General features: G+C 45.0%; 1 protein-coding gene across 2 annotated transcripts in view; it reads right to left on the bottom strand.

Annotated features, from left to right (window-relative positions):
- Window positions 1-25,477, bottom strand: part of SMARCC1 (SWI/SNF related, matrix associated, actin dependent regulator of chromatin subfamily c member 1) — a 187,842-nt gene that overhangs the window by 90,076 nt on the left and 72,289 nt on the right. For both annotated transcript variants that reach the window (XM_050942456.1, XM_050942458.1), the window contains exons 15-19: window positions 15,461-15,532; window positions 12,359-12,472; window positions 11,329-11,482; window positions 10,812-10,925; window positions 7,280-7,339 (exon numbers count right to left, since the gene is read on the bottom strand). In XM_050942456.1, the coding sequence (XP_050798413.1) occupies window positions 7,280-7,339; window positions 10,812-10,925; window positions 11,329-11,482; window positions 12,359-12,472; window positions 15,461-15,532 (514 nt within the window). The remainder of the gene's footprint in view (window positions 1-7,279; window positions 7,340-10,811; window positions 10,926-11,328; window positions 11,483-12,358; window positions 12,473-15,460; window positions 15,533-25,477) is intronic.

Genomic DNA, 25,477 nt, shown 5'->3' with positions numbered 1-25,477 from the left:
ATAAGCATTTGCTGAATTCGAGGTGATGTTTATTTGGATTATTCCATTGGGATATTTTCTTGCCATTTTTGGACACCATATGAGTATTGCACCTTTTTACGATAAATCAGTGGATCATGGCTGGATCATCATCCTCTCCAATCAGTTTTAATCAAACAAACAACTTTATTTACTGCAGTGAGGTGCTGAAATGTTGGATTTGCAATCCAGATTTTGTTTTTGCTCACAAGTCATTCTATTATTTCTCTCCCATTTTAGTGGAGCTATAACATTCCATGCTAGTGAAGTTATTAACTATCGCTAAGGAAATTGACAATAGAATATTGGTTGAAAGTTACTCCACCAGCATGTTTAATCCAAAGTAATATCTGTGTTGAATTATAATTAAACAAATTAACTATAGCATAAATTGTGTGTGTCAAGGCTGATAAGCACGGAAATATCTCTATTATTTAAGATGAAGTATTAAGAGTCTTATGTTTATACAGTACATGCCCAATATCAACTGCTACTTAGCTATTCTTGCGCTGTAAATCCAGATTATATGGTACTATATAAATAATTATCGGGGCAAAGGTCATGTTTATCTGTAACATGAGAAGAACTAAATCCGTTTTACTGAATACACTTCCAGTTCTACGAAGACTTAATAAATTTTGCTTATTCATATAGGTGTGGTGGATATTAAGAGTCAGAGTATGACGTACACTGCACTGTTGAAATTAAGGGTCCCTGGTTTTCCTTATGATCTCAGAACTTGGTAGTGGGGTTTCTGACAAGTGGTGACATCGCTAAAAAACCTAGACAAATCACCCAATAATACTCTGTTTGCATGGCAGAGTAGTACAATTCTGGAATATATAAAGTTTCTATATTTGGCTAGTAGTATAGTACAGGCAAGTTCAGAAAATGGTAGGGTTGGATTATTGTACGGATTAACTATCATAAAATGGGAGTAAATAAATAGGTATGAGCACAATTACACTAGACACACACAGAAGGACGATACCACCACAGAAATAGTTTCAAAACTGATAGCTCCTTTAGGTCAAGATCATTGTACTTCTTGTTTTTCTCTATTCCCTATAAAGACTTTCCCTGGTTTGCTCACTTTCCACTTTTTCCCCCAAAATGGCAATGCTCTTGTGTTGCATTAACACACAGCACAGCTGACATGTCCATCTTCCTCTATTGCCAAGCACTGCTGGCTCTTAGGGCAGGTAAGTTTTAAGAAGAGCAGTGGTACTTTTTCTGTTTGTTTTTTTTTTAAACGAGGCCCCTAAATTACATAATTGTAGTACACAAGGCTACAGCCAGGAGTAAAGGAAAGGTATTACGGAAAAGAGAATCTTCTCTATAGGCAATGGAAAAGATTTCTAAGGGAAATGATGGGAGCTCTATTACTGAAGACTTAAACCTAGACTGGACAAACCACTAGTAAATAAGAAAAATCCTGCCCTGAGCCACAGGAGAAAGCCTGGGACCCTCGTGTTCATTACATGTTTACACAGCACCTAGCACTGTGAGACTGTGGCTATGTGATCAGGGCTCATTAGCGTTATCACAATGGAACCCATAACAGATGATCCAAGTGTTAATATGCGAGTCAACAGCTCTAGTTCCAGTCAGTTTTGGGGGACAGACCTGATAGTTTGCACCAAAACAGAACGTATTATTGACTTTATTTATAGAGTCAACTTAACCCTGCCTTCTTGCACTCATTCCCTTAAGCCGGTGGTCCCCAACCTTTTTTTGTCTGGTGGGCACCAGACGACGAGCCACTAGGACCGTGGCTGGCGAACAAGCATCTGCCAAAATGCCGCCGAGATGCGGCAACGTCAAGAGGTGTCGCCGCTGAAATGCCGCTGAAAATAAGCAGCATTTCGGTGGCGATGCCTCTTGATGTTGACGCATTTCGGCAGATGCTTGTCCACCGGCCAGTACGCAGGCACAGACAGATGTCCTGGCGGGCGCCATGGCACCCACAGGCACCGCGTTGCAGACCACTGCCTTAAGCTTTTTCCAGAAGTCTATCAGAACACATTAAAGTACAGTTCTGCAGTCTAGAGCAGGGGTTCCCAGGACAAATTTTGTGGTGGCTTCAGAGTGCAGCCACCAACTCTTGCTGGCAGCTGCTCTCACATTTTTTCCTACAAAAAATAATTAACTTTAGGAAAAACAAATAAATATGGACATGTACACGTTCAAATCATTGCAATGTATCCATTGCTAGCTAGTAAGTCTGCTGTGAGAAGTGACATTAACCAACATACAAATATCACTTCTCACAGCAGACTTATTCAGCCCTGGAACGCCTGGGGACAAATTAAGCCTTGGATGGGGGCAGGGTGGAAGCAGCATGGCCAGAGACAATGGGGTAGGGCAGGGAGGCAGCAGGGGGCTGGAGCCCGAAGCCCCATGGCCAGGGCCTGGGGTTGGAGGCTGGAGCCGTGCGGCTGTGCAGCCAGAGCCTGGGGCTGGAGCCCGAAGCCCCAGAGCCTGCTGCCCCGCCGCCCCAGGGTTGAAGCCCAAAGCTTGAACCCAACTTCCCCATGGAAGGTGGGGAAGTCACTAGCTGCCTGCTCCTCCACATGTCTCCAGAGCCTGATCCCTGGGCTGGTGGCCCCAGCAACCAACACCAAGGCAGCGCGTCCAGGGGCAACGTGGGGGGAGGGGCCACTACTTTGTACCCTCTCACGCCCCCCCACCCATCAGTGTCCAGGATGCTATGGCTGCAAGAAAAGCCCCTGCTGGCCACATGTAGCCACAGTGACTGCATTTCAGAAACGCTGGTCTAGAGTCTCAATAGCATGTTAACTCGCACTATGGTTTTGCTATACAACTACATGACTAGGTGGCCACCTCTTAACTTGCTTCCCCTATTTATAGTGATGAAAGTGAAAATTAGTCAACATGTAACAGAATCATCTGTATTCCAGGAACAGATACGCTTCAAAAAGGAATGTTTGCAGTTTCCTCCAACACCTTGTGGCATAGCTGGGGAGCTGTGAACATTATCAGAACTTCACAGCATTCACCTTACTTGCAAATATATACACATCACTCCAAGGGCATTTCTTTCATAGTATAAAACCACGTTTTCAACTATCTGTTTGTCTCAAGACCTCATTGCATTGTAAGATACACACAGGCACACAGCAGGATTCTGGGGCTGCAGATACAGGAGTCACATATTACTGGAAGTTAAAGCACATTTTATATAAAGATATTCTTATGAATTCAGGAATGGCAGCCTCACCATCCATAGTTCTAAACTGCATGGGATCTCTCAACTGTCTTACTCCATTTTACATATGTGACTCTTTTTAAGAAGCTACCCCCATTTTAAAACTCAATTCATCGAGGCGGTCAACAAAGATGTGGACAAGGGGGATCCAGTGGATATAGTTTACTTTCAGAAAGCGATTTTCAGAATGCTTTTGATAAGATGGAGCTAGGTTGTTCTCAATGGTGGCAGATGACAGAACAAGGAGCAATAGTTTCAAGTGGCAGTGGGGAAGACCTAGGCTGGATATTAGGAAAAACTATTTCACAAATGGATTACCTAGGAAGGTGGTGGAATCTCCATACAGAGGTTTTTAAGGTCTGGCCTGCCAAAGCCCTGGTTGGGATGATTTAGTTGGGGTTGGTCCTGCTTTGAGCAGGGGTTTGGACTAGATGACTTCCTAAGGTCTCCTCCAACCCTAATCTTCTGTGATTCTAAGATCCCTCACCAAAGGCTCTTATGCAAAGTAAGCTGTCATGGGATAAAAGGGAAGGTCCTCTCATGGATCGGTATCTATTAGCTGGTTAAAAGATAGGAAACAAAGAGTAGGAATAAATGGTCATTTTTCAGAATAGAAAGAGGTAAATAGTGATGTCCCTCATCGCATCTGTTGTGGGACCAGTGCTATTTAACATATTCATAAATGATCTGGAAAAAAGGGGTAAATAGTGAGGTGGCAAAATTTGCAGATACAAAACTACAAGATAATTAAGTCCAAAGCAAACCACTAAGAGTTACAAAGGGATCTCACAAAACTGAGTGAGTGGGCAGCAAAATGGCAGATGAAATTCAATGTTGATAAATACAAGTAATGCACTCTGGAAAACAATCCCAACTATTCAAATAAAACGAAAGGTTCTGAATTAGCTGTTACCAGTCAAGAGAGAGATCTTGGAGTCATTGTGGATAGTTCTCTGAAAACAGCCACTTAATGTGCAGCGGCAGTCAAAAAAGTGAACAGAAGGTTGGGAATCATTAATCAAGGGATAGCTAATAAGACAAAAAATATATTGTCTCTATATAAATCTATGGCACACCCACATCTTGAATACTACATGCTGATGTGGTTGTCCCATCTCAAAAAACATATACTGGAATTGGAAAAAGTTCAGAAAAGGGTGAAAAAACGATTAGGGGTATAGAACAGCTTTTGGACTTTTCAGCTCGGAAAAGAGACTACTAAGGGGGGATATAATAGAAGTCTGTAAAATCATGACCATGTGGAGGAAGTAAATAAGGAAGTGTTATTTACTCTGTCTCATAACGCAAGAACTAGGGATCACCCAATAAAATTAATAGACAGCAGTTTTAAAACAAATAAAAGGAAGTATTTCGTCACAGAATGCACAGTCATCCTGTGGAACACTTTGCCAGGGGATGTTACGATGGCGAAGACTATAACAGGATTAAAAAAAACAGATAAATTCATGGAGGATAGGTCCAGGATGGTGTCCGTAGCCTCTGTTTGCCAGAAGTTGAGAATAGGCAATGGGGATGGATCACTTGATGATTACCTGTTCTGTTCATTCCCTCTAGGCATTGGCTACTGTCAGAAAACAGGATACTGGACTAGATGGACTTTTAGATCTGACCCAGTATGGCCATTCTTATATTCTTATCAACAAAGAAAAATTACTTACCTGCTCAGTAACTGGAGTTCTTCAAGATGTATTATCCAGATGTGTATTCCACTCAAAGTGCACATGTGCTCATGTGCCAGGATCAGACATTTTTGCTAGCAATGTCTGGTCCATGCATGCGCCCTGAACACCTTCCTGCCAACAGTACAAAGAGCGAAGCTGGTCTAACTACCACTCCAGTTCTCCCTCTATCGCAGAGCCCTGACATGTAATAGGACTCCTAAGCAGAGAGAAAGGAGGGCAGGTTGTCGAACACACATATGCACTATACATTTCAAAGAACACTAGTTACTATACAGATAAGTAACTTATTTGAATGCTTGTTCCTATATTGACTCTATTTGAGATGAGCCCCAAACAGTGACCTGAACAAGGAGATCGGAGCTTAGAGTTTTACCCAAACAGAGAGTGACGGACTGTTCTACTCAAAGAAGCTTCCACTCTGGACGCCTAGCAAGCTATGTATGGAACCCCAGGTGGCAGCTTTTTAAGTGTCAACACTGGGATTTTTTTTTTTTTTTTTTTTAAAAGACAGTGCTCAAGCCTCCAGAGTTCTGATGGAATGGGCCTAACAATGATGGATCCTCATGGAATAAGTCCAAGGAGATTCACTTTTAAACATGCCTTCTCTGGACTTTTTTTGTCCATCTAGTTTAGAAAAGGACTGGCATATTCCACACTTTGCTGGCATATATGATTCCTCCAGACCAAACAGACACAGAGTGTCAGTCATTCTAGGGAAAGGCTCTCTCACAAGAGGTGCAGGACTTCAAACCAGGAGATTTGGTATGAGATATCATCCCTAAATAAGAAAGCTTTTGATAAATGAAAGGGGAGAAAACAGGGGAGGTGTAAAGAAGTAAATTCTCAAAAAACCTGATAACTATGACTAATACAACAAATTGCCAGATGTCAAAACACACTAGCTCTAGTAACTATAAAAACTACTCACAAAATTATTAGAAAAGATTTGAGGGATGCAGATACTGTAGCACTCCATATCAAGCCAATGGCAGCAAAGATGAACTGGAGTGGCAGTTGACCTGGCTCTTGATACCCTCTGTATGGGACATGAGGGAGTCAGGGGGGTTCTGTTTACAGGTATAGGTATTTGCTAGGTAAGGCATGGGTATAAGCTAAAGCAATGATGTAATGAGCCTTCAAGGCACGTAACTATGTTTAACATAGTTAAACAATCCATAAGGCCCCAAAACCTTAGCATAAGCAGTTAACTAGGAGGAACCCTAGATTATAAGGTATCATAAGACAGAATGCTGTAATGACTAAACTGCTGTCAGGTAATCACAACATGCTAGTTTATACCATCTTGGGATATTTTAAATTAGGATTATCGCAGATCTCTGATCACAAGAATGCCATGGTAACTAATTGACATATACGCTAATAAGCATGAGGTAAGAGGCCTAGTAACCTATGAGAGAAGGTAACCCAAGATTAGTAGGGTGAGGAAATACAAATAAGGAAAAGGGGAGTAGGCACAATGTGTCAGCATAACACATTATAAAAGTTGTATCCCAGCCTGTGTGCACTGGAAGATGTAAGTCTTGGGAGGTGCCAGGATGACGACCACCGGTGATGGTGACGAGGAAGATAATGACTAATACTTCAGGTTCTTTTGCAAGGGCTGGTGAGAGTATGTGGAATCTCAGATGCACGTTCTGTATTACCTTTATCTACCTTGTGGGGTTGGGGTGTTTAACTTTTCTAATGGTCTTAGATACAGAGGGTTTTTCCTAGGTGAGAGTGTTGCAACTCTGCACATCAGGGTTCCCAAGAGACCAGTAATTTTAATACTCTTGGACTTGATCTTGGGACAAGAACCTACCTAATCTCAGAGTGTCATGTGGGAATTCTTAAGTAATCGATATAATTAATACACAATAGATCTAACAACAGTGCATGTATGGCCTAAACAGACACTAAGTGAAAATTGGAGATTGAGACCACATGCGCACCTCAAGAGGTGCACACACATGGACAATCACCAGAAGAACCACCAGATTATATTTCATATTACTAAGGAATAATTTTGTCACAGAATAGATTCCGTGACTTAAACAGACCTCCGTGACTTCATCGACTTCAGCCCTGGCAGCTGACGGTCAGCTCTCGATGGCAGGGGCTCAGACTGTTAGTTCCCACCAGGTATTTTTCATAAAAAAGTCAGGGATAGGTTGCAGGCTTCCATGAATTTTTGTTTATTGCCTACGACCTGTCCATGACTTTTACTAAAAATACCCACGACAAAATCTTAACCTTAGATATTACATACAAAAACCTCCTTTCTCTGGATTACCTTCAGCATAAAACATTCTCCTTCATCAGCTCTTACCTCTAGTAACAGCAGTGTCTCTTGCTCTGTCCATTCTCTTCCAGCACTGGCTCCCTTACTCTATAAAGGAAGAAAAGTCAAGACAGATTACTTATCTTTGCAGGAGCACTACTTTGAGCAAAAATAACTTCTTGTAAGAGCAGCAGCTGTGGTGGTTCTATCTACCACCACAGCCTATTAGTCACTCTTCACAGCAATCCTGCTATAGTTGACCATATTGCCGCTTACTGTAGGCAGCTGTCCAGTCTGCAAGAGTTACACTCAGAATTTCAAGAGAGACAGGAGGACAGGAAAGTATGTTTAACTAAGACAACACTTGCATAGTAGACAGGTTTGATTGTATTAGGTGTATAATGGATACAGTAATGTGCAGTTTGAGAGACTGGAGTAGTAGATTCTTACTAGGAAAACGATCCTCAAAAAAAGATAAAAATACCTGGAGCGAAAAAAGAATCTCCAAGGATAATTGATAGGGAAATGCAAGCTCTCTGAAAAAGATACATTCTCTCCCTGTAACTGCCCTTTGCCCTCAGTACGAGTATTTAGCATAGCATCACTCCCGAGTTTACTGTATCTACACCAAACTGATTTAGGAGTTACTTAAAAGTTTCCTTGAAACTACAGAACTCTTGAAGAGGATTATATCAGCTGAAGCTGGTGGTAGTAACACCAGCTTCATAAGGAGGGAAGGTTAATGGGGTTATGTAGTTCTATGTAAGACACTGAATTAATGCCAATAACTTATCCTTTCCCCAAATATCTGCACGGAGTACAGATCACTAGCCCATGACACAGAAACTAAAAAAGTGTCAGCCATCAGACACTCACAATTCTTACATAGGTGGTATGAGTCCTGAGGGCATTCTGTGCCAAAAAGTTAAAAATTATGCATTAAAAAAAAAAAAGTTCTATGCACAATATTTTAGAATTCTGCAAACTTTATTTGTCAAATAAATGTGGATGCTCCAGCATGGCACTAGGCAGCACAGGACACTGGCTGCACAGAGATGGCAATTCATGTGCAGCTCTCCCCGGGACACGGACTCAGCAGTGAGGCTGCACCCAACCCTGACATAGTGCAAGGACCGGGCCTGCTCCAAAAACACCCTAGAGCCCTGCCCCTCTGTGGCAGGTGCACCAGGTGTGGGCAGGCAGGCTTAGCCCAGCAGGATCCAAGTGTGGGGGGATCCAGGTTTGGGCTGAGGAGCGATGGATACAGCAAGTGGAATGGTGGGGGGGGAGGGGAGGGAAGGAAAGAGTTTGCAGAGCTTCCTTCAGCTGGGAGGAGAAATCTCGGGGTGGGTCTGAGACAGCCCCAGATGCCGTGCAACGGAAGAGGAAGTCCTGCCCTGCCCAGCCGGGACTAGCAGCGGAGCCTGCTGCAGGATAGGAGCCACCAGCCAGGTCTTCCCCAGTCCCACCCGCTGCCTCACAGTGATTTACTTCTCTGTCAGCTTTTCTGGGGCCCTCGAAACATACTGTCGAGGAGGGTCACATGACCACTCTTGTGGCTCCCCCTCGATTCCCCATCAGAAAGTCATTTTTCTGTGGGGAAGCAAAGAAATCTGCAGAGGACATAAATTCTGCACATGTGCCCCCCAGGAGTAAATTGCATGTACACAAAAGGAAAACACTTTCGGGGAGGTGGGGGGGAGCCCCAAAGCCTAAGTACATTTTTATAATTGTGTTTAAGAAGCGTCAAGGAGCACCTAGAGAAAAGGACAGGCACTGTCACTGAATGAGTGTCTCAATCAAAAATAAATGAATAAATCACACAATGAAATTTGGTATGGGTTGAATACCGATTTCTAGTTGGTACCCTCAGTCTTTAGAACAGTGTGACATTGTCAGTAGTAATCCTCAATCTGCGCGCTCTTTGGGACAACAAACACTGCTCTTATGGAACCCACGTCCAAGCAGTTTGTCTGGTGTCAAGCAGAGCGAGTGAAACCACGATCTGAGAAGAACCCTGTATAGTTCCCAACATGAGGCAGCACTGAATAAATGGACCAGGGTTTCTAGGATACCCAAGTACTGCCAAATACCTTCCCTCTAAGCAGTCAGAAGGGCAGAGGGAGAGAGAAGTGTGAAATGCAGCAGGCAGCCACAGAAGCATGGCATTTTGTCTTGATGCTGCATTGCAATGGTGCATCACAGCATTAAATCTGTTTGGGACATGCTGCAAGGATGGTGTGTCAGAACATCACTTCATGACTTGGCTCAGAGAGCCACCCTTTGCTGATGAAGTGACTTTCCAGTTCTGTAAGACTGAGGAACACTGTCTCATACGAACTGGGAAAACAGAACAATCTATACAAAAATTGAGTAGTGGGAAGTACCTCCAAACCTCCTATGAAATCTATTTTGAAACACTGAGCATGCTGCATGTGACACCTATGATGAGAAGGGCCCTACCACTTTCACGGCTGTGAAAAACATATCATGGTCAGTGAAATAAGCCCTTCCCTGTGATATCCGATCTCCTCACATGCTGCTGGGAGTGCTCCAGTTGGGGGATCCTAGCTGCTAGCCTGGGCCAGGGAGGGACAGTACTTGTGCTTCCCTACACAGCTGCTGTTGGTTGGGAAATCAGATCCACACTTCAGTGCTGCAGCTGCCCCAGAGCTTGGCTCGAGGCACTGGGCTGCTGCCCCCAGCAGCTCGAGGCACCAGAGCTTAAGGTGCCCATTTTTCTGGAGGCCACAAATTGGTTGGAGCCCCTGGGCACTGGCGAAGACAAGAAACTGAGTTCTCAGCTGGGGTGCTCCCAGCAGCACAGAGGAGATTGGACCCACTGCCACGAACTTCTCCCAGCTGCATGCAGCTCCAGGGTTGCTGTCCAGCGGCAGAGCTTCCTGCAGCTGGAGGAGGTACTTGGAGGTGGCTCAGATCTCCCTGGTATGCAACGAAAGGGGCCATGCAAAGAAAGAACCAGTCCTGTCCCTCACCCAGCCAGCTGGGACTAGCAGCTAGCAACCCCTGGCTGGGGCATTCCCAGCAGCATAGGAAGATCAGACTCACCTCCAGATGCAGGAAGCTCCGTAGCTGCTGCCTTCAGAGTTCAGCAACACAGAAGTGAGGGTAGCAGCCTCACGACCCCTCTCCTCCCCCCCACAACAGCTTCGTGACCCTCCCTGCCATGATCTCCTTTCGGGTTGGGACCCCCGTGGTTAAAACACAGTGAAATTTCAGATATAAATTTAAAAACCCTCTGACCATGAAACTGACCAAAATGCGCAGTGAATTTGGTAGGGCCCTAATCACGAGGCAGGAATTCCCAGAATGTTTGGAGAGGGACAGTGCTGATGAGCTTATGGCAGTGTAAAGGTTTGTATTTCTACTGCATTAATTATGTTTCAGGCACTTGGCACAACTACAAGAGGCCACAATCTAGAATACTGTCCAGGTAGAAGACACATGGGACAAGGATGGAAGACCAGCAACATCCCACCCAGTGATTATGTAATGACTAAGGTTTGTGAAAGAAAGCTCAATAGAAGCCAAAGGGAAAGAAAACCCCAAGCGACTTTACCTTTGCCAAGGTCTTCTTTGAGTAAATGTCTGTGCGAAGTCCAAAGTTCTGCAGGTCAGTAGGCTTTTCTTTGTTCTTCTCAGGAAAGCTCAACATCTGCTGGGCAGCAGGGACCTAAACAAAACCCCGCAACAAATCATCATCAAAATGCATCTACACAGGTGTGCACTGAACTAGTATTCTCCCCACTCACCACTATTTGTACACAAAACTAGTAAATGTGGGTTTGGAGTGCTGCAACTGTAGGTGCACCGTTACTCTACAGAATGATGGAGAGATGGAAAATCTACTACTAACAGAATTTCACTGAGACTGAAGGGCACGTGGAGAGAAGGATGCATTTTTTTCAGAAAACGCATGAGCTACATACTTCATTCAGGTACACACAGCACTGACCGTAGCAACAAATACAGACTGGTTGGGACTACATTAAGCCACTCTCAAAATACATGTATCACTATTTCTATCTGAATAAGTGTGTGTGCATGGACATGGTGGTGGCATCTGTAGGATTTACCTGAGGAGCTCGGAGATGAAGAGGCATAAGTCCAGAGGGGGTATCAGCAAGAACATTGAAGTGAGGAGTAGGAGGAGGACCCATTGCCATGGGACGGCTTTCTGGATCCACTTGGTAGTTAACTAGACCCCACTGCTCCAGAAAGGCATGCACTCTAGGGAACAACATTACATGATTAAAGTCTGAGGAAACAAACCCTCAAGCACATCTGCAGCTGCAGAAAAGATACCAGGGAGAAAGTTCAAGTGTGGAACTGTGGTAGGTTTGCTGCCAATCACAGACAGGGAAACATAACACATTGCTTTAATTCTCAAAGCAGGCTTGACAATCCCACTTTTCCGAGTTCAACAAAATGAGAGTGGACAGACAATTTCAATTATGGGCAACAGGAAACCACTTCACACAATTCAGAACACAAATCTAAAGCTAAGCCTGCTGATGTGAAAACGTCTTTGGGGGACTGGCGAGGGGGGGGGAGAGGAGGAGGAGGAGAGAGAAGAGTGGGATGAATTGTGATGGTTTCCGCACTATGCAGTTAGCTCCCACCATCTGTCTCAGGGTGATTCTGCATCAGCAATGCTGTATGTATGGAGTATAACATGCTTTGTAATCTTTTGTACCAAAAGAGCTATTTTAAAGAAGTATTTATCACAACACAAATTAAGATGCTCACTTGGCAAAAACACACAGTGAGCTGCCATACTGGAAATTCTGAAAACATTTAAAAAATTGCATGGTAGAAGCTGAATATCACTGTCTTAGTTAACATGCAATCTCTTGCTGGTCTCTGAGCCATGCTCACGGTATTTAATTTTCACTGTAAATAAGGGTATTATAAAATGTGGTGTTCACCACAAAAGGAAAAAAGATGATCTGCTAATAGAAACATAATTGATGCGCCCAGGCCCCAAGTCTTCTACCTCACTATGCAGTAGGTATAAAAAACTTACCATTTGTAATAAAGCAGCTTTCCTGGGATAAAAAGTATTGTTACAGCTAAGGGTAATGGCCGCAAGATTTAAGATTTTACCTCATTACAGCACATACATCTCCAGTCAGGTTCCTTCTGCAGGCAGTGCTGGTCAAGTACTCCTGAGGGTTTAGGCGATATGTATCAATCATGAAGTTACGGTAAGCCAGGTATCTGAAAAGAGAAGGCAGTTCACAGACATTGAAAATCTACACAAGTTCGTAGTATGTGTCATTTCAAATTCTGACCATTACTAAAACATCTCCATGTTGGCCCTCATCCTTCAATATATACAGCATGCCAGGGGTGCCTGATATTCAGTTCAAGGACCATGAAGCCTTAAAATGCACACTTATAACCACAGGGTGACAGTGAAGCTCTGCGCTTGCAGAAATAGGGGGGAGTGGCATTTAACCCAGTGTGCCTCCCTATACTTCCCCTCTGTTTGGAGGGGGTGGAAATCTCCCCCCCAAAACTGCACCTATGCCAATTCCTGCCCCCCCCCAGCACTGGAATTCTGCAGGGTGGGGGTGTTTTCTGCAGGCATGCAGAATCCCCCCTGGAGTAAAATTGCACTAAGTCAAACAGAGGTGTGACCTGCAGAAGCAGAGAGAAAATTTCAAAGCTCTTCAAAAACACTTGAAGTGGCAAAGAATGAAGCACCAAAACAAAGGAAGCAGAGGAAACTCGAAAGAAAGGGGTCACAGGAGAAGTGATTCAAGAAAGAGTCATGGAGCCAAGAAAATCATTTATGAATTTTTACTCCCATTATTTCTAATTGAATTTTACTAGGTATCCTTGTGTGGGCTGGAGTAGTGGCAGTTTGAGAAATGCCTTCACCGGTAGATATAAGCAGTTGTGTGATTTTCTAGCATGCTAATTAAATGAAGTATTAGTGAGGGAGGAAGAAAGCTATATTAAAGCACTATTTAAGTCAGGGATCTTAAACTCAAATCAGCTCGAGGGCCACATGAAGACTAGTACATTGGCCCAAGGGCCGCATCACAGAAACCTTTTCATACAACAATACAGAAGTATAGTAAAAATTAAGAGTAATATAGTGTGCTATTAAAAGTCAGTGTATTAATTTTTTTAAAACTAATGTGAAGAGGAGTTTTAATAAAATATAAACACTCAGTAATGCATCTCATTCAAATGACAAAACGTGCATTTACTTTTAGAATTACTTCGGTTAAAGATCCCCCCTCTGCTCCCGTCCCTACTCCACTCCTTCTATGAAGTCCTGCCCCACCCCTATTCCAACCCCTTCCCCTAATCCCCGCTCCTTCCTCCTGGAAAGTCCTACGCCCTGTTTGGCACTGGGACAGGCAGGGAGGTAGGAGGAGGAGCAGGGACACGGAACAGTTGTGGGGGGAGAGGGGACAGAGGATGAGGGGAACTTGGCTGCTGGTGGAGTCAGCACCTATGGGGGGGCCGCAGGAAATATTCCATGGGCAGCATGAGGCCCATGTGTTTGAAACCCGTGATTTAGGTGAAGTCTTTACCCTCAGCAAAAATTTCCTTTAAGACACATCTTTGCACCAGTGGTACTCGGCCAGTATTTCAAGTGACAACAGAAATGCTGCGTGTGTTTGGTTGTTCAGTTATGACACAGCCCATTCAAAAGTTTTTTTTTTTAAAAGGTTTATTTCTTATGTTTGGCAATCAACTTGCGCTGTCAAATCCCAATGCCAAAAATATGCAGCATTCACTGTAATTGCAGCAAGTACACAAAACTGTGCTAAAATTCCCACTCAAGATCCAGCTACCCAAATTGGTGCCATAATGTTTTACAGCATTACCACAGATTTTAAGATTTAGTATGAGCAGACATGTTTTCATGAATCCTTTTAAACTAAAACAGAGTTTTGTCAATTTAAATATCTTCCTGTATTGCTGAAAACCCAATTATCAGCCTTGTGCTATTCCACAAAAATCTGACAGTGAAATACACTTTAAACAAACACTAAATAGCATAGTTTTACTTTTTGTGTTGACAGACATGCAATACTTTACAATAGTGAAGAGTAAATGTAATTCTCTCAATTTCATTAATCTAAAGAGTTATTAACAAAAAAATAAGATTTATCTTGACAACCTCCTTTTAACCTTTCATATTAAAGGCAGTATTTCCAAGACTAGTTGCTAGTGTATATGAACAAACATAATTAGCTTATTATTTTAATAGGAAGATCTTCTTAAACAGATGGTAAGGAGGAGATGCATTTATTAAAGCATACAGTAGGATTGCAATGAGAACAGCAAATTCTAGAGATAAGCCAGTGATCTTGCATCAAAATGTTTATCATGTTATGTCTTGAACTGAACATAGAAGTTAATCTGGTGTACAGAGCAACCTGACACATTTTGAGATGGTATTACAGCCAAAGAGCCTTTTACACTGAAATAAAAGACATTAAAACTGCCATTCCCAGGTCTGAAAAGCAGCATTTGTAGTGAGGATCCTATGGTAAGTGGTTTGTTATTTTTAAACAATTGTGTAAAGTTCCGCAGTGGATGATAGGCACTAGATATCACAATGATGGATGAAAACCTCTAGTTCAAATCAGAACAGCACAACTGCAGGTTCATGAAAGCAGCTACTTTATAAATGAAAAATGGTTACTAGGTGGCTTGGGATATTCTTTTTTTATGCTTATAATGGAACTGCAGAATCTGTGCTATATACTTGGAACTATGAACTTTAATGTTTAAATCAATGTGCTCAGGTGTTGTATATCTGTAAACAATGATCAGTGGCAGCTAACTATTTTCATGTTTTGTTTTATTATGTAGGCTTAAAAAACAAACTTCTTTCAGAAACCATTTTACTGCGTACATAACATACTGTACTAGGTTTGCAACCATCCATCAGCTGTATTTCTCCTAAATATCCAACTTGTTTAATATTGCTTAGATATGTACAACTCTTACCTAAAATCACAATAAAGTTCACTGTATAAGCAGATACTTCTTGACAATGGACAGACCAGGAATACCTCAATGCTCTTTACACTATTTTCTGACGCATCAGTTCACCCTTGTGTATGTGAGGTGGCGGAAGGAGGAGAAAATAACTACAGTTTTTCCGGAACTGAAAACATTGCTTAGGCTTCACTAGGAACATAGCCACAAGCCTATATCTATATGCATTTTACTTACATTTCTGGAGTCTTGGACTTGTTTTTCCCATTGAAGAACTCTGGCAGAGCGCGGCGTTCAATTACATGAATACTGCAAGAAAGTGTGATAAGCAACATGGTTACTAAAGAGAACATACAAAATCCAGCTGCCAATAGCTTGAGTTCACCTTCAAGAACTTCTACATGCCCTTAACATGTGCACCTAAAGCGCTAACATTTAAAACAAACACTGTTGTTCAGACACCCAAATATCCCAACACAACATATAGAAATATATCCTCTGATTACTTAGTTTTAACCACATAAGCAGAGCAGTTTAGACATGCATTGCAAAGACTGTGCTTAATTCAAGTGATGAAAAGATACACGCCCAACGTTCCTTAAATCAGACTTGGGGGGAGTGAGAGGAAACCAGATTTTCAACCCATAACACAATATTTTTACACGAATGTTTTGAAAGTTTATAGGTTGGTAAATGCACTCGTCTGCACCTCAGTCTAATCAGTAGAGAGTATTCAGCACCGGTCTGATTGCCTCAAAACACCTAAATGTTTGCAATTCATATGTAATTGATAAGCCTGCAAATATCTGCTTCAAAATCATGCAGCATTAGAATTGGGTGCTCATCACTTTGAAAGTCAGGCAAATGCCTAAATAGGCATTTAGGAGTATTAAGTTTATGATCCTATATTTCAAAATCTTTGCACTAGTCAATTTTTTAAAAGTGAATTAAAGCTCTGGTTGTTTTGGGGGGATTTTACAATCTCATTTTCTTATAAAAAAGTCTCTGCTACTGGCATGTGAAAGACAAATGAAAGAGGAAACTGACTTATTGTACAGCAAAACTGAGAATACACAAAGTAAACTAGCTCAAAGGATAAAGTAAAAATTCAGTTTCTTTTAGTCAGTTATTTAATGCATTACATGTAAATACTATGAGGGAAATTTCAAATAAAGAGGAATTTTTTAGTTGACTGAAGGGGGATGAAAGAAGATTACCATTCTACAGCTTTTATTAGACTAGCTGCAAGTAACAAGCTGTAGAAGGTGAAGAGATTTCTGTTAGTTTCTCTCATCCTTCAAATAAAGCATAAGGAGGAAATATGGTTTGCGGATCTGTTACATTAAAAAAAAATACAAAGCAAACTGATCCAAAGACATTTCAACTTTAGAATTCTGGAGGTGGAATTACTCTATCACCATAAAGCTAGTCAGTTCATTTTGTGCAATCCACACAAAATAAATAGAATATGAAAAAATCTTATACCAGGCTATGAAATGTAAAGTGCAAATAGAAATTCATCTTGCTTAAAAAACAAACCTGTCTACCAAAATTTATATGGTCCTTGATTATTCAACTCATTTCTCCGTGCTTTAATGGAAGAGCCCTTTCCTGGGTTATGTGTATTAAAGCAGCAAGGAATACACAGTATTCTGGATATAATTCTCTTGCCATCAACTGAACTATGAAATAGCTTTTCTGTTTTAGACAATGATAAAAAAAGTCAGCCCCATTTTGTAAAAGAAGCTTAAATGGCACGGTAATGAGATTCCCTCCATAAAATTACTTTAATAAGCTCATACAATGACAACTATTTTGTATGAAAAGACGGTTACTCACCTTCGTAACTGTTGTTCTTCGAGATTGTTGCTCATATCCATTCCAATTAGGTGTGTGCGTGCTGCATGCGCGCTCGTCAGAAGATTTTTACCTAGCAACACTCGGTGGGTCGGCTGGGCGCCCCCTGGAGCGGCACCATTATGGCGCTGGATATATACCCCTGCCGACCCAACGGCCCTTCAGTTCCTTCTTGCCGGCTACTCCAACAGAGGGGAAGGAGGGTGGGTTTGGAATGGGTATGAGCAACACATCTTGAATAACAGTTACAAAGGTGAGTAACCGTCTTTTCTTCTTCAAGTGCTTGCTCATATTGATTCCAATTAGGTGATTCCCAAGCCTTACCTAGGCGGTTGGGTCGGAGCGAGATGTAGCAGAGTGCAAAACTGCTGAGCCAAATGCTGCATCATCTCTGGACTGCTGAACCAATGTGTAATGTGCGGCAAAGGTGTGAATCGATGACCAGGTAGCTGCCCGACATATTTCCTGGATGGGGACATGGACTAGAAAGGCAGCAGACGAAGCTTGCGCCTGAGTAGAACGGGCTATGAGGTGGCTAGCCGGAACACGAGCTAATTCATAGCATGTGTGGATGCAGGATGTTACCCAAGATGAAATCCATTGGGAAGAGACCGGTAGGTCTTTCATCCCGTCTGCGACAGCTACAAAGAGCTGAGGTAACCTTCGGAACGGTTTGGTTCTCTTGATATAAAAGGCGAGAGCCCTGCGGAAGTCCAGGGTGTGTAGCTGTTGTTCCCGACGTGATGGACGCGGCTTCGGGAAGAAGACTGGGAGGAAGATGTCTTGGTTGACATGAAAGGCAGACACCACCTTAGGGAGGAAAGAGGGGTGTGGTCGTAGCTGTACCTTGTCCTTATGAAATACTGTGTATGGGGGGGTCCGCTGTCAAAGCCCGAAGCTCAGATACTCGTCTCATCAAAGTAATAGCGATGAAGAAGGCTGTCTTCCAGGAAAGGTACAGCAGCAAGCAGGTTGCCAGTGGTTCGAAAGGAGCACCCATAAGCTTGGCTAGCACCAAGTTTAGATCCCAGGTAGGGGTTGGGTGTCTAACTTGAGGATACAAATGTTCCAATCCTTTGAGGAACCTTGAAACTATAGGGCGAGAGAAGATCGATCGCTCATTTTCCCCTGGATGGAAGGCGGAAATGGCTGCCAGATGCACCTTTATGGAAGAGACCGCTAGGCCCTGGTCTTTTAGGGACCAGAGGTAGTCCAGGACAGTGGGAACGAACACCTGTCTCGGGACTAAGTTACGCTGAGCGCACCAACAGGAGAAATGCTTCCACTTGGCGAGATATGTCATCCTAGTGGAAGGTTTCCTACTGCCCAAGAGCACCTGCTAGACCGAGGCAGAGCAACGCAACTCAGACTGGCTCAACCATGCAGCAACCATGCTGTGAGATGAAGGGACTGCAGGTCCAGATGGTGAAGCCTGCTGAAGTCCTGCGTTATGAGGTCCGGCCAGAGTGGCAGGGGAATCGGGTCTGCCACTGAGGTCGAACAATATGGTGTACCAGTGCTGCCTTGGTCACACTGGAGCAATCAGGATCAGCTGGGCGCTGTCCCTGCGGAGCTTGAGTAGGACTCTGTGGACAAGTGGAAACGGTGGGAAGGCGTAAAGTAGGTGCCTGTTCCACGGGATCAGAAATGCGTCTGAGAGGGAGCCCGGGGAGCATCCCTGGAAGGAGCAGAACACCTGGCATTTCCTGTTCTCTCGGGAGGCAAAGAGGTCTATGTGGGGAAAGACCTACTTCCGGAAAACAGAATAGATGACGTCCGGATGAATCAACCACTTGTGTGACAGGAAGGATCTGCTGAGGTGATCCGCCGGAGTGTTCTGGACTCCTGGGAGAAAAGATGCTACCAATTCGATCGAGTGGGCTATGCAAAAGTTCCAAAGGTGGACGGCTTCTTGACAAAGGAGGGAGGAGCGTGCTCCGCCCTGCTTGTTTATATAAAACACGGCCGTTGTGTTGTCCGTGAACACTGATACACAATGGCCTTGGAGATGGTCTCGAAACACTTGGCATGCTAGACGGACTGCTCTCAGCTCCCGCACATTGATGTGTAAGGCCAGTTCTTGGGATGACCAGAGGCCTTGAGTGCGAAGGCTTCCGAGGTGGGCACCCCAACCCAGAGATGACGCGTCCATGGTTAGGGCCAGAGGGTTGTAGTGGGTGGAATGGCATCCCTGCACAGACTAGAGTGGGGTCTAGCCACCAGGTTAGGGAGCCCAGAACCTTCCTGGGGATAGTGAGCACTGAGTCCAGGCTGTCTCTGTGTGGTTGGCATATTGAAGCAAGCCAGGCTTGGAAGGGACGGAGGCATAGCCTGGTGTGTTTGGTCACGAAGGTGCAGGAGGCCATGGGACCTACTAGGCTGAGGCAGGTGCGCACCGACGTTGTTGGGAAGGTTTGAAGACTTCGGATTATTGAAGCCACTGCCTGAAAACGCGACTGCGGGAGTCCAGAATCGCTCCAATGAAGTCTATTCTCTGCATGGGTGTGAGAGCAGACTTTTCTGTGTTGATCATGAGGCCTAGGCTCCCGAAGAGGTCTCTGATGATGCGCAGGTGCTGTGATACTTGCCACTGGGAAGTCCCCTGAATGAGCCAATCATCGAGATATAGGTAGACGTGAACTTGACGACGCCGGAGGGAGGCAGCGACTACAGCCATGCATTTTGTGAAGACACGCGGAGCTGTAGAAAGGCCAAACGGAAGTACAGTGAACTGAAAGTGTTGGTCGTTGACCACAAAAGAGGTACCGTCTGTGTGGTGGATAAACTGCGATGTGGAAATATGCGTCCTTCATATTGAGGGTGGCATACCTGTCTCCCGGATCCAGGGACAGGATAATGGTCCCCAGGGATACCATGCAGAACTTCAGCTTTATCATGAATTTGTTGAGTTCTCGCAGGTCTAGGATCAGTCGTAGACCTCCCTTTGCCTTGGGGATTAAGAAGTAGTAGGAATAAAACCCCTTGCCTCTCATGTCCTTTGGCATCTCCTCTATGGCTCCCATGGCTAGGAGCAACTGGACCTCTTTTAAGATAAATTGCTCGTGAGAGGGGTCCCTGAAGAGGGACGGGTAGGGAGGGTGGGAAGGTGGGGTTGACGCGAACTGGAGGTGGTATCCCCCTTCCACCGTGTGCAGGACCCACCAATCTGAAGTTAGCTGGGACCAGGCAGGGAGGAATTGGGAGAGGCGGTTGAAAAAGGGAGGAGAAGGATCCAGTAGGTAACTGGTGGGCCGTCCTTGGGCGTCCCATCTAAAGTTCCGCTTGGGCCCCGCTGGTGGTTTAGGGGGTGCCTGATCTTGAGCTCCTTGAGGGCCAGACTGTCTCTGACGATTCCCCCTGCCACACCTTCTGGTAACATCCTGACGCGGCCTAGGCTGGGCATAAGGACGGTGTGGCTGGAGCCGGAAGGTCCTGAGTTGGGTCACTGGTGAGTGCATACCCAGCAAGCACATTATAACATGATTGTCCTTCAGACTTTGCAACCTGGGGTCAGTCTTGTCTGAGAAAAGGCCCTGGCCTTTGAAGGGTAAATCCTGAATAGTTTGTTGCAATTCAGGGGGAAGGCCTGATACTTGGAGCCAGGAGATACGCCTCGTCGTCACTCCTGATGCCAGAGTTCTGGCTGCAGAGTCCGCTGCATCCAGAGAGGCCTGGAGAGAGGTTCTCGCTACCTTTTTACCCTCCTCAAGTAGGGCCGTGAATTCTTGATGGGACTCCTGGGGAAGAAGCTCTGTAAACTTCCCCAAGGACACCCAAATGTTAAAGTTATACCTACTTAGGAGGGCTTGTTGGTTCGCCACCCTAAGTTGCAGGCCCCCGACTGAGTATATTTTGTGGCCTAGGAGGTCCATACGCCTAGCCTCCTTTGACTTAGGAGCCGGGGCTTGTTGGCCATGACGCTCCCGTTCGTTCACCGATTGGACAACTAGAGAGCAAAAAGGTGGGTGAGTGTAGAGATATTCATACCCCTTTGAGGGGACCATATATTTTCTCTCTACTCCCCTTGCTGTAAGTGGAATTGAAGCTGGGGATTGCCAAATCGTGTCCGCATTAGCCTGTATGGTGTGGATGAACGGAAGAGCGACTCTAGTAGGAGCATCAGCCGATAGGATGTCCACAACTGGGTCCTCTATTTCAGGGACCTCCTCCACCTGCAAGTTCATATTCTGAGCCACTCGCCTCAAAAGGTCCTGATGGGCCCTGAGGTCAATCGGTGGAGGGCCTGAGGAGGATGTCTCCGCCACTGCCTCATCAGGCGAGGAGGAGGAGGAGAGGCCCAGGACCAAAGGGTCCTGTGGTGGCTCTTGTACTTGAGGGGCATCATCTGCATCCAGTGGAACCTTGGCGACTGCAGATGGAATTGGAGCCTCATCCATGCCCATGGGGGGGAGCAGCTTACTGTCGCCTCTGGTACCCGGTGTTCTGACAGGGCCGACCGTTAGCCACTGATGGTGCACCTGGGCTTTGGTGGTATGCCCATGGTGTCCAGAAGGACCAGTGATGAGGCCCTTGCTCGTGGCTCTGTCTCTCTGGGAATATATGGCTGAGGATGTCAGAGTAACACTCCTGTTGATAGGATGCGCTACCAGCCCGCGATGACACCAATGTGTGTCTGGAAGGCCACAGCGGTGCCAATAGGCCCTGGGAGGGAGCCACTGTTATTGACGCTCAGGCCCGGGGCGGTGCCGGGGAGCGGTCCCGGGAGCTATAACAGCACCACAAGCAAGACTGGGACCTTCTACCGTATCAGTGCCGGGAGGTCGACAGAGATCTTGAGTCCCTTCGTCTGGAGAGACTGCGGGATACATGGTGCCGAGATCGATGCCGTGAACTGGATCGATACCAGGAGTATCTGTCCGGTGAACGAGATGTCAAACAGTGCCGCGAGTGCGACCGGTACCGTGATGGAGACTGGTGCCGGGAGCAGGAACGGCGCGATCGAGAGCGTCTGCGAGACCGGGATATTGAACGACGTCTCTCTGGTGGACCAACAAAAGGAGGCCTTACCATAGCCGGCTTGCCGATGGATTGTATGACCCGCACCGGTGGTGCCGGGGGTTGAGGCCATGTTGACTTCATCATTGCGATGAGCTCCCTTGCCGTGGAGAAGGTCTCCGGCATAGAAGGGAGGGCAAGCTCAACCACAGCATGAGCCGGCGAGCTGTCAGGCACCGGACTCGACGGCCCTTGTGGGACCAGAATCAACGGTGCCGAGCTTGGCGGAGGCGCAATCTGCAGTGTCACAGCTGACGGTGCTGCGGCAGATGACGGTGCCAGACAAACCGTCTTGGAAGAGCGCTCCTTCTGTGGAGCAGAAGTTGAAGCACTATGTTGCTTCCCGGGTCTCGGGGACAGGGAGCAGTGCCAAGCAGATGTCGGTACCGGTAAGGGTCGGTGCCGGGACTCTCTCAGTACTGGAGTGGTCCGGGGCCAAAGGGGCGCTCCTTACAGAAGCAGTCTGTTGGGCGCTCAGTGCCGACGCTGCAGGACTAAGTGCGGACTCCATGAGAAGCTGTTTCAATCCAAAGTCCTGCTCCTTCTTCGTCCTTGGTTTAAATGACTTGCAGATGCAGCACTTATCGGCTAGGTGGGATTCCCCTAGGCACTTGAGGCAGGAGCCGTGGGGATCCCCTATTGGTATCGGCTTCTGGTACGCCGAGCACAGTTTGAATCCCGGTGCCTTGGGCATGGGCCTGCACTAGGGTGGAGGAAAGGGGCTAATCCCTGATCCCCCCTTAAACTATTACACTAACTATAAAGACAACAACAACAACAACAACTAATACTAACTATAACTACAAGAACTTGAACTATACAAACAGTAACAGCAAAGAACTATGAGTAGCTAGGGATGTGGAGATCAGCAAAGCCGCACTCCACAGTTCCAACGACTGTCACGGGCGGTAAAGAGGAACTGAAGGGACATTGGGTCGGTAGGGGTATAAATCCAACGCCATAACAGCGCCACTCCAGGGGGCGCCCAGCCGACCCACTGAGTGTTGCTAGGGTAAAAATCTTCTGACGAGCGCAAACACGGCGTGCGCACACCTAATTGGAATCGATATGAGCAAGCACTTGAAGAAGTAGTTAAGAATTGGGGACAATTATGATGGCCTTTAGATATAACTTCTTTGGAGGGTGGGATGAGGGTATTGGGGCAGAGAAGAAAGAACACTCCTTGTAAAAGAAAATTAAAGCAGTTTTTCCTTCAGATACTCATTCTATCTAGTGTGTATTATTTGCATTGAAGTAATATGCAGTGACTCCAGTCAGCATCCTGTCGTGCTAGTGCTATACAAAACACACAAATTCTTGTTTTTTTTTTGGTGGAGCTAAATGATATTAGCCTTAGAATGACTTTGTTCATAACAATTTACAGAATATTTTAGAAGTAGTGTCTGGTCTAAGGTGTTTAAGCATGCATCAGCCTAGTGAAGTAAAGCCATCGAAAGTATTAGAGTCCAAAAGACACTAGGCTTTCTTTCACATCAATTTGTTGCTGTCTCAATGTCAGACCTCCTTCACCACAGACCTGCTATATGTTGTCTATTAAGTGTCACGGTGGACATTAATGATCTAATAAGCAGTTTTGTATGGGTCTATAGAAATGCAGCACCAAGCTTCTGCCTGTCATGTTGCACAAACTGATTTAGCTGCCTGAGACACCCCCATTAGGATTATTACTGCTGCTGCTATAAACAGATTAATCTGGAATCCTTAGTAGACAACCTGCAACTGAAATATCAGGATTTTGGCTGAAAGCCCTAGCATAACTGTACCTTGATTCCCAGTGAGGCCTGTGGGTGGTAACGTAATACAAAATGTTCTCTCTCTCCAGTACCAGAGTACCTAAGCACCTAACAATCCTTTAATGTATTTATCCTCACAACAACATAGCGAGGTAGGACAGTATTCTTAACATAAGAACAGCCATACTGGTCAGACCAAAAGGTAAATCTAGCCCAGGATCCTGTCTTCTGACAGTGGCCAATGCCAGGTGCCCCAGAGGGACTGCACAGAACAGATAACCATCAAATGATCCATCCCCTATCGCCCATTCCCAGCTTTGGCAAACAGAGGCTAGGGACACCATCCCTGTCCATCCTGGCTAACTGCCATCTTTTATACAACTTTTATTCTCATTCGTAGGCACAGGGACTTTGCCTAAGGGTCATAGTTCGGCAAAGCAGAAAACTGAACCCAAATCTCAGGCTAATGACCTAACCATTGCATCTCTTTCAAATAATAAATAATGAAAGACGACAACTAAGATGACATCTGACACATACGGTCATTTTTTGAATATTTGGAAACATACGTTAAGGATGCATTTGTCCAGATTAGAATTTGCGGTCACAACTGCAACAGCCTAGAACTTCAACAAAGGAAACATCAATGTTATAACCCTAAAATGGCACACAGGCAAAGAGGTTTTCCCCTCAAATGATGGTCTCTTCAGGGTAGTGACAATCTCTCACCTGAGTTTTGAAAACATGTATTTTGAAAAAAATCACTACAGTTAAGGGCTGGGTTTCCAGACACCAGTGATTAGCAATTCTAGATATAGTCACTCATACTTCTCCTCTTCCACTCCCAACACACCAAGCGTAGATTAGTTCACCTAGACCTCTGAGCTACACAGTCATAATAAGCTGGACACTCCTTATAAAAAAGGATGAAAGGCAATTCAAGGACAAGCAGACATTCTTCCCCCACAGATAAAGTCCAAATAATAAATAATCCTTTTAGAGCCAGTATTTGAAACCCACGATGGTTAAACATTTCCCATTTCTAGAAAAATTAGCGGCCAAGGTAGGTTATGGGTGAGCATGAAGGTTACTGGCAAATCTGGGACTCACGAAAAATAAGTCTAAGCAACAATAGCCAAGGCAAGGCATACCGAAGACAGGCACTGTGCAAGCTTCTCCACCTTAAGTCTAACCTATCACAAGCCCTACAAGACTAAGAGCAAAGAACTTCTAATCACATCTGTAGTAAGATGAGGCCCTGAAACAAACTCTTGTGTCTGAGGCCTGAAGCCTGAACCAAAGTACTTCCAGGCATTGCTAAGCAAAAGCTGGGCTGTGAGCCAGAAGCAGGCTTCACTCACAGAAGTTGGCGAGAAGAGGGTTGTTAGAAGCAGGTGCATTCACATGTAAGTGCTAATGAAAGGAACTTGTGCCAAGATGGCACCTGGACAGCCCGATACAAGGACACTCCATAGACTTAACAAGGAACAGGCAGGTGCATCTTAAAAACAGGGTCAAAAGGACAACATGATGGATAGATCAAAGAGGGGAGACCGAACCCTAACGAGCCAAGGGGCTGTACCTCAATACATCAGGAGGGATGAGTAATCTGTCCTGTAACTGTTTA

This window comes from Gopherus flavomarginatus, chromosome 2 (assembly GCF_025201925.1).
Source record: "Gopherus flavomarginatus isolate rGopFla2 chromosome 2, rGopFla2.mat.asm, whole genome shotgun sequence".
Classification (NCBI taxonomy): domain Eukaryota; kingdom Metazoa; phylum Chordata; order Testudines; family Testudinidae; genus Gopherus; species Gopherus flavomarginatus.
This window is presented reverse-complemented; position numbering and strand designations above follow the sequence as displayed.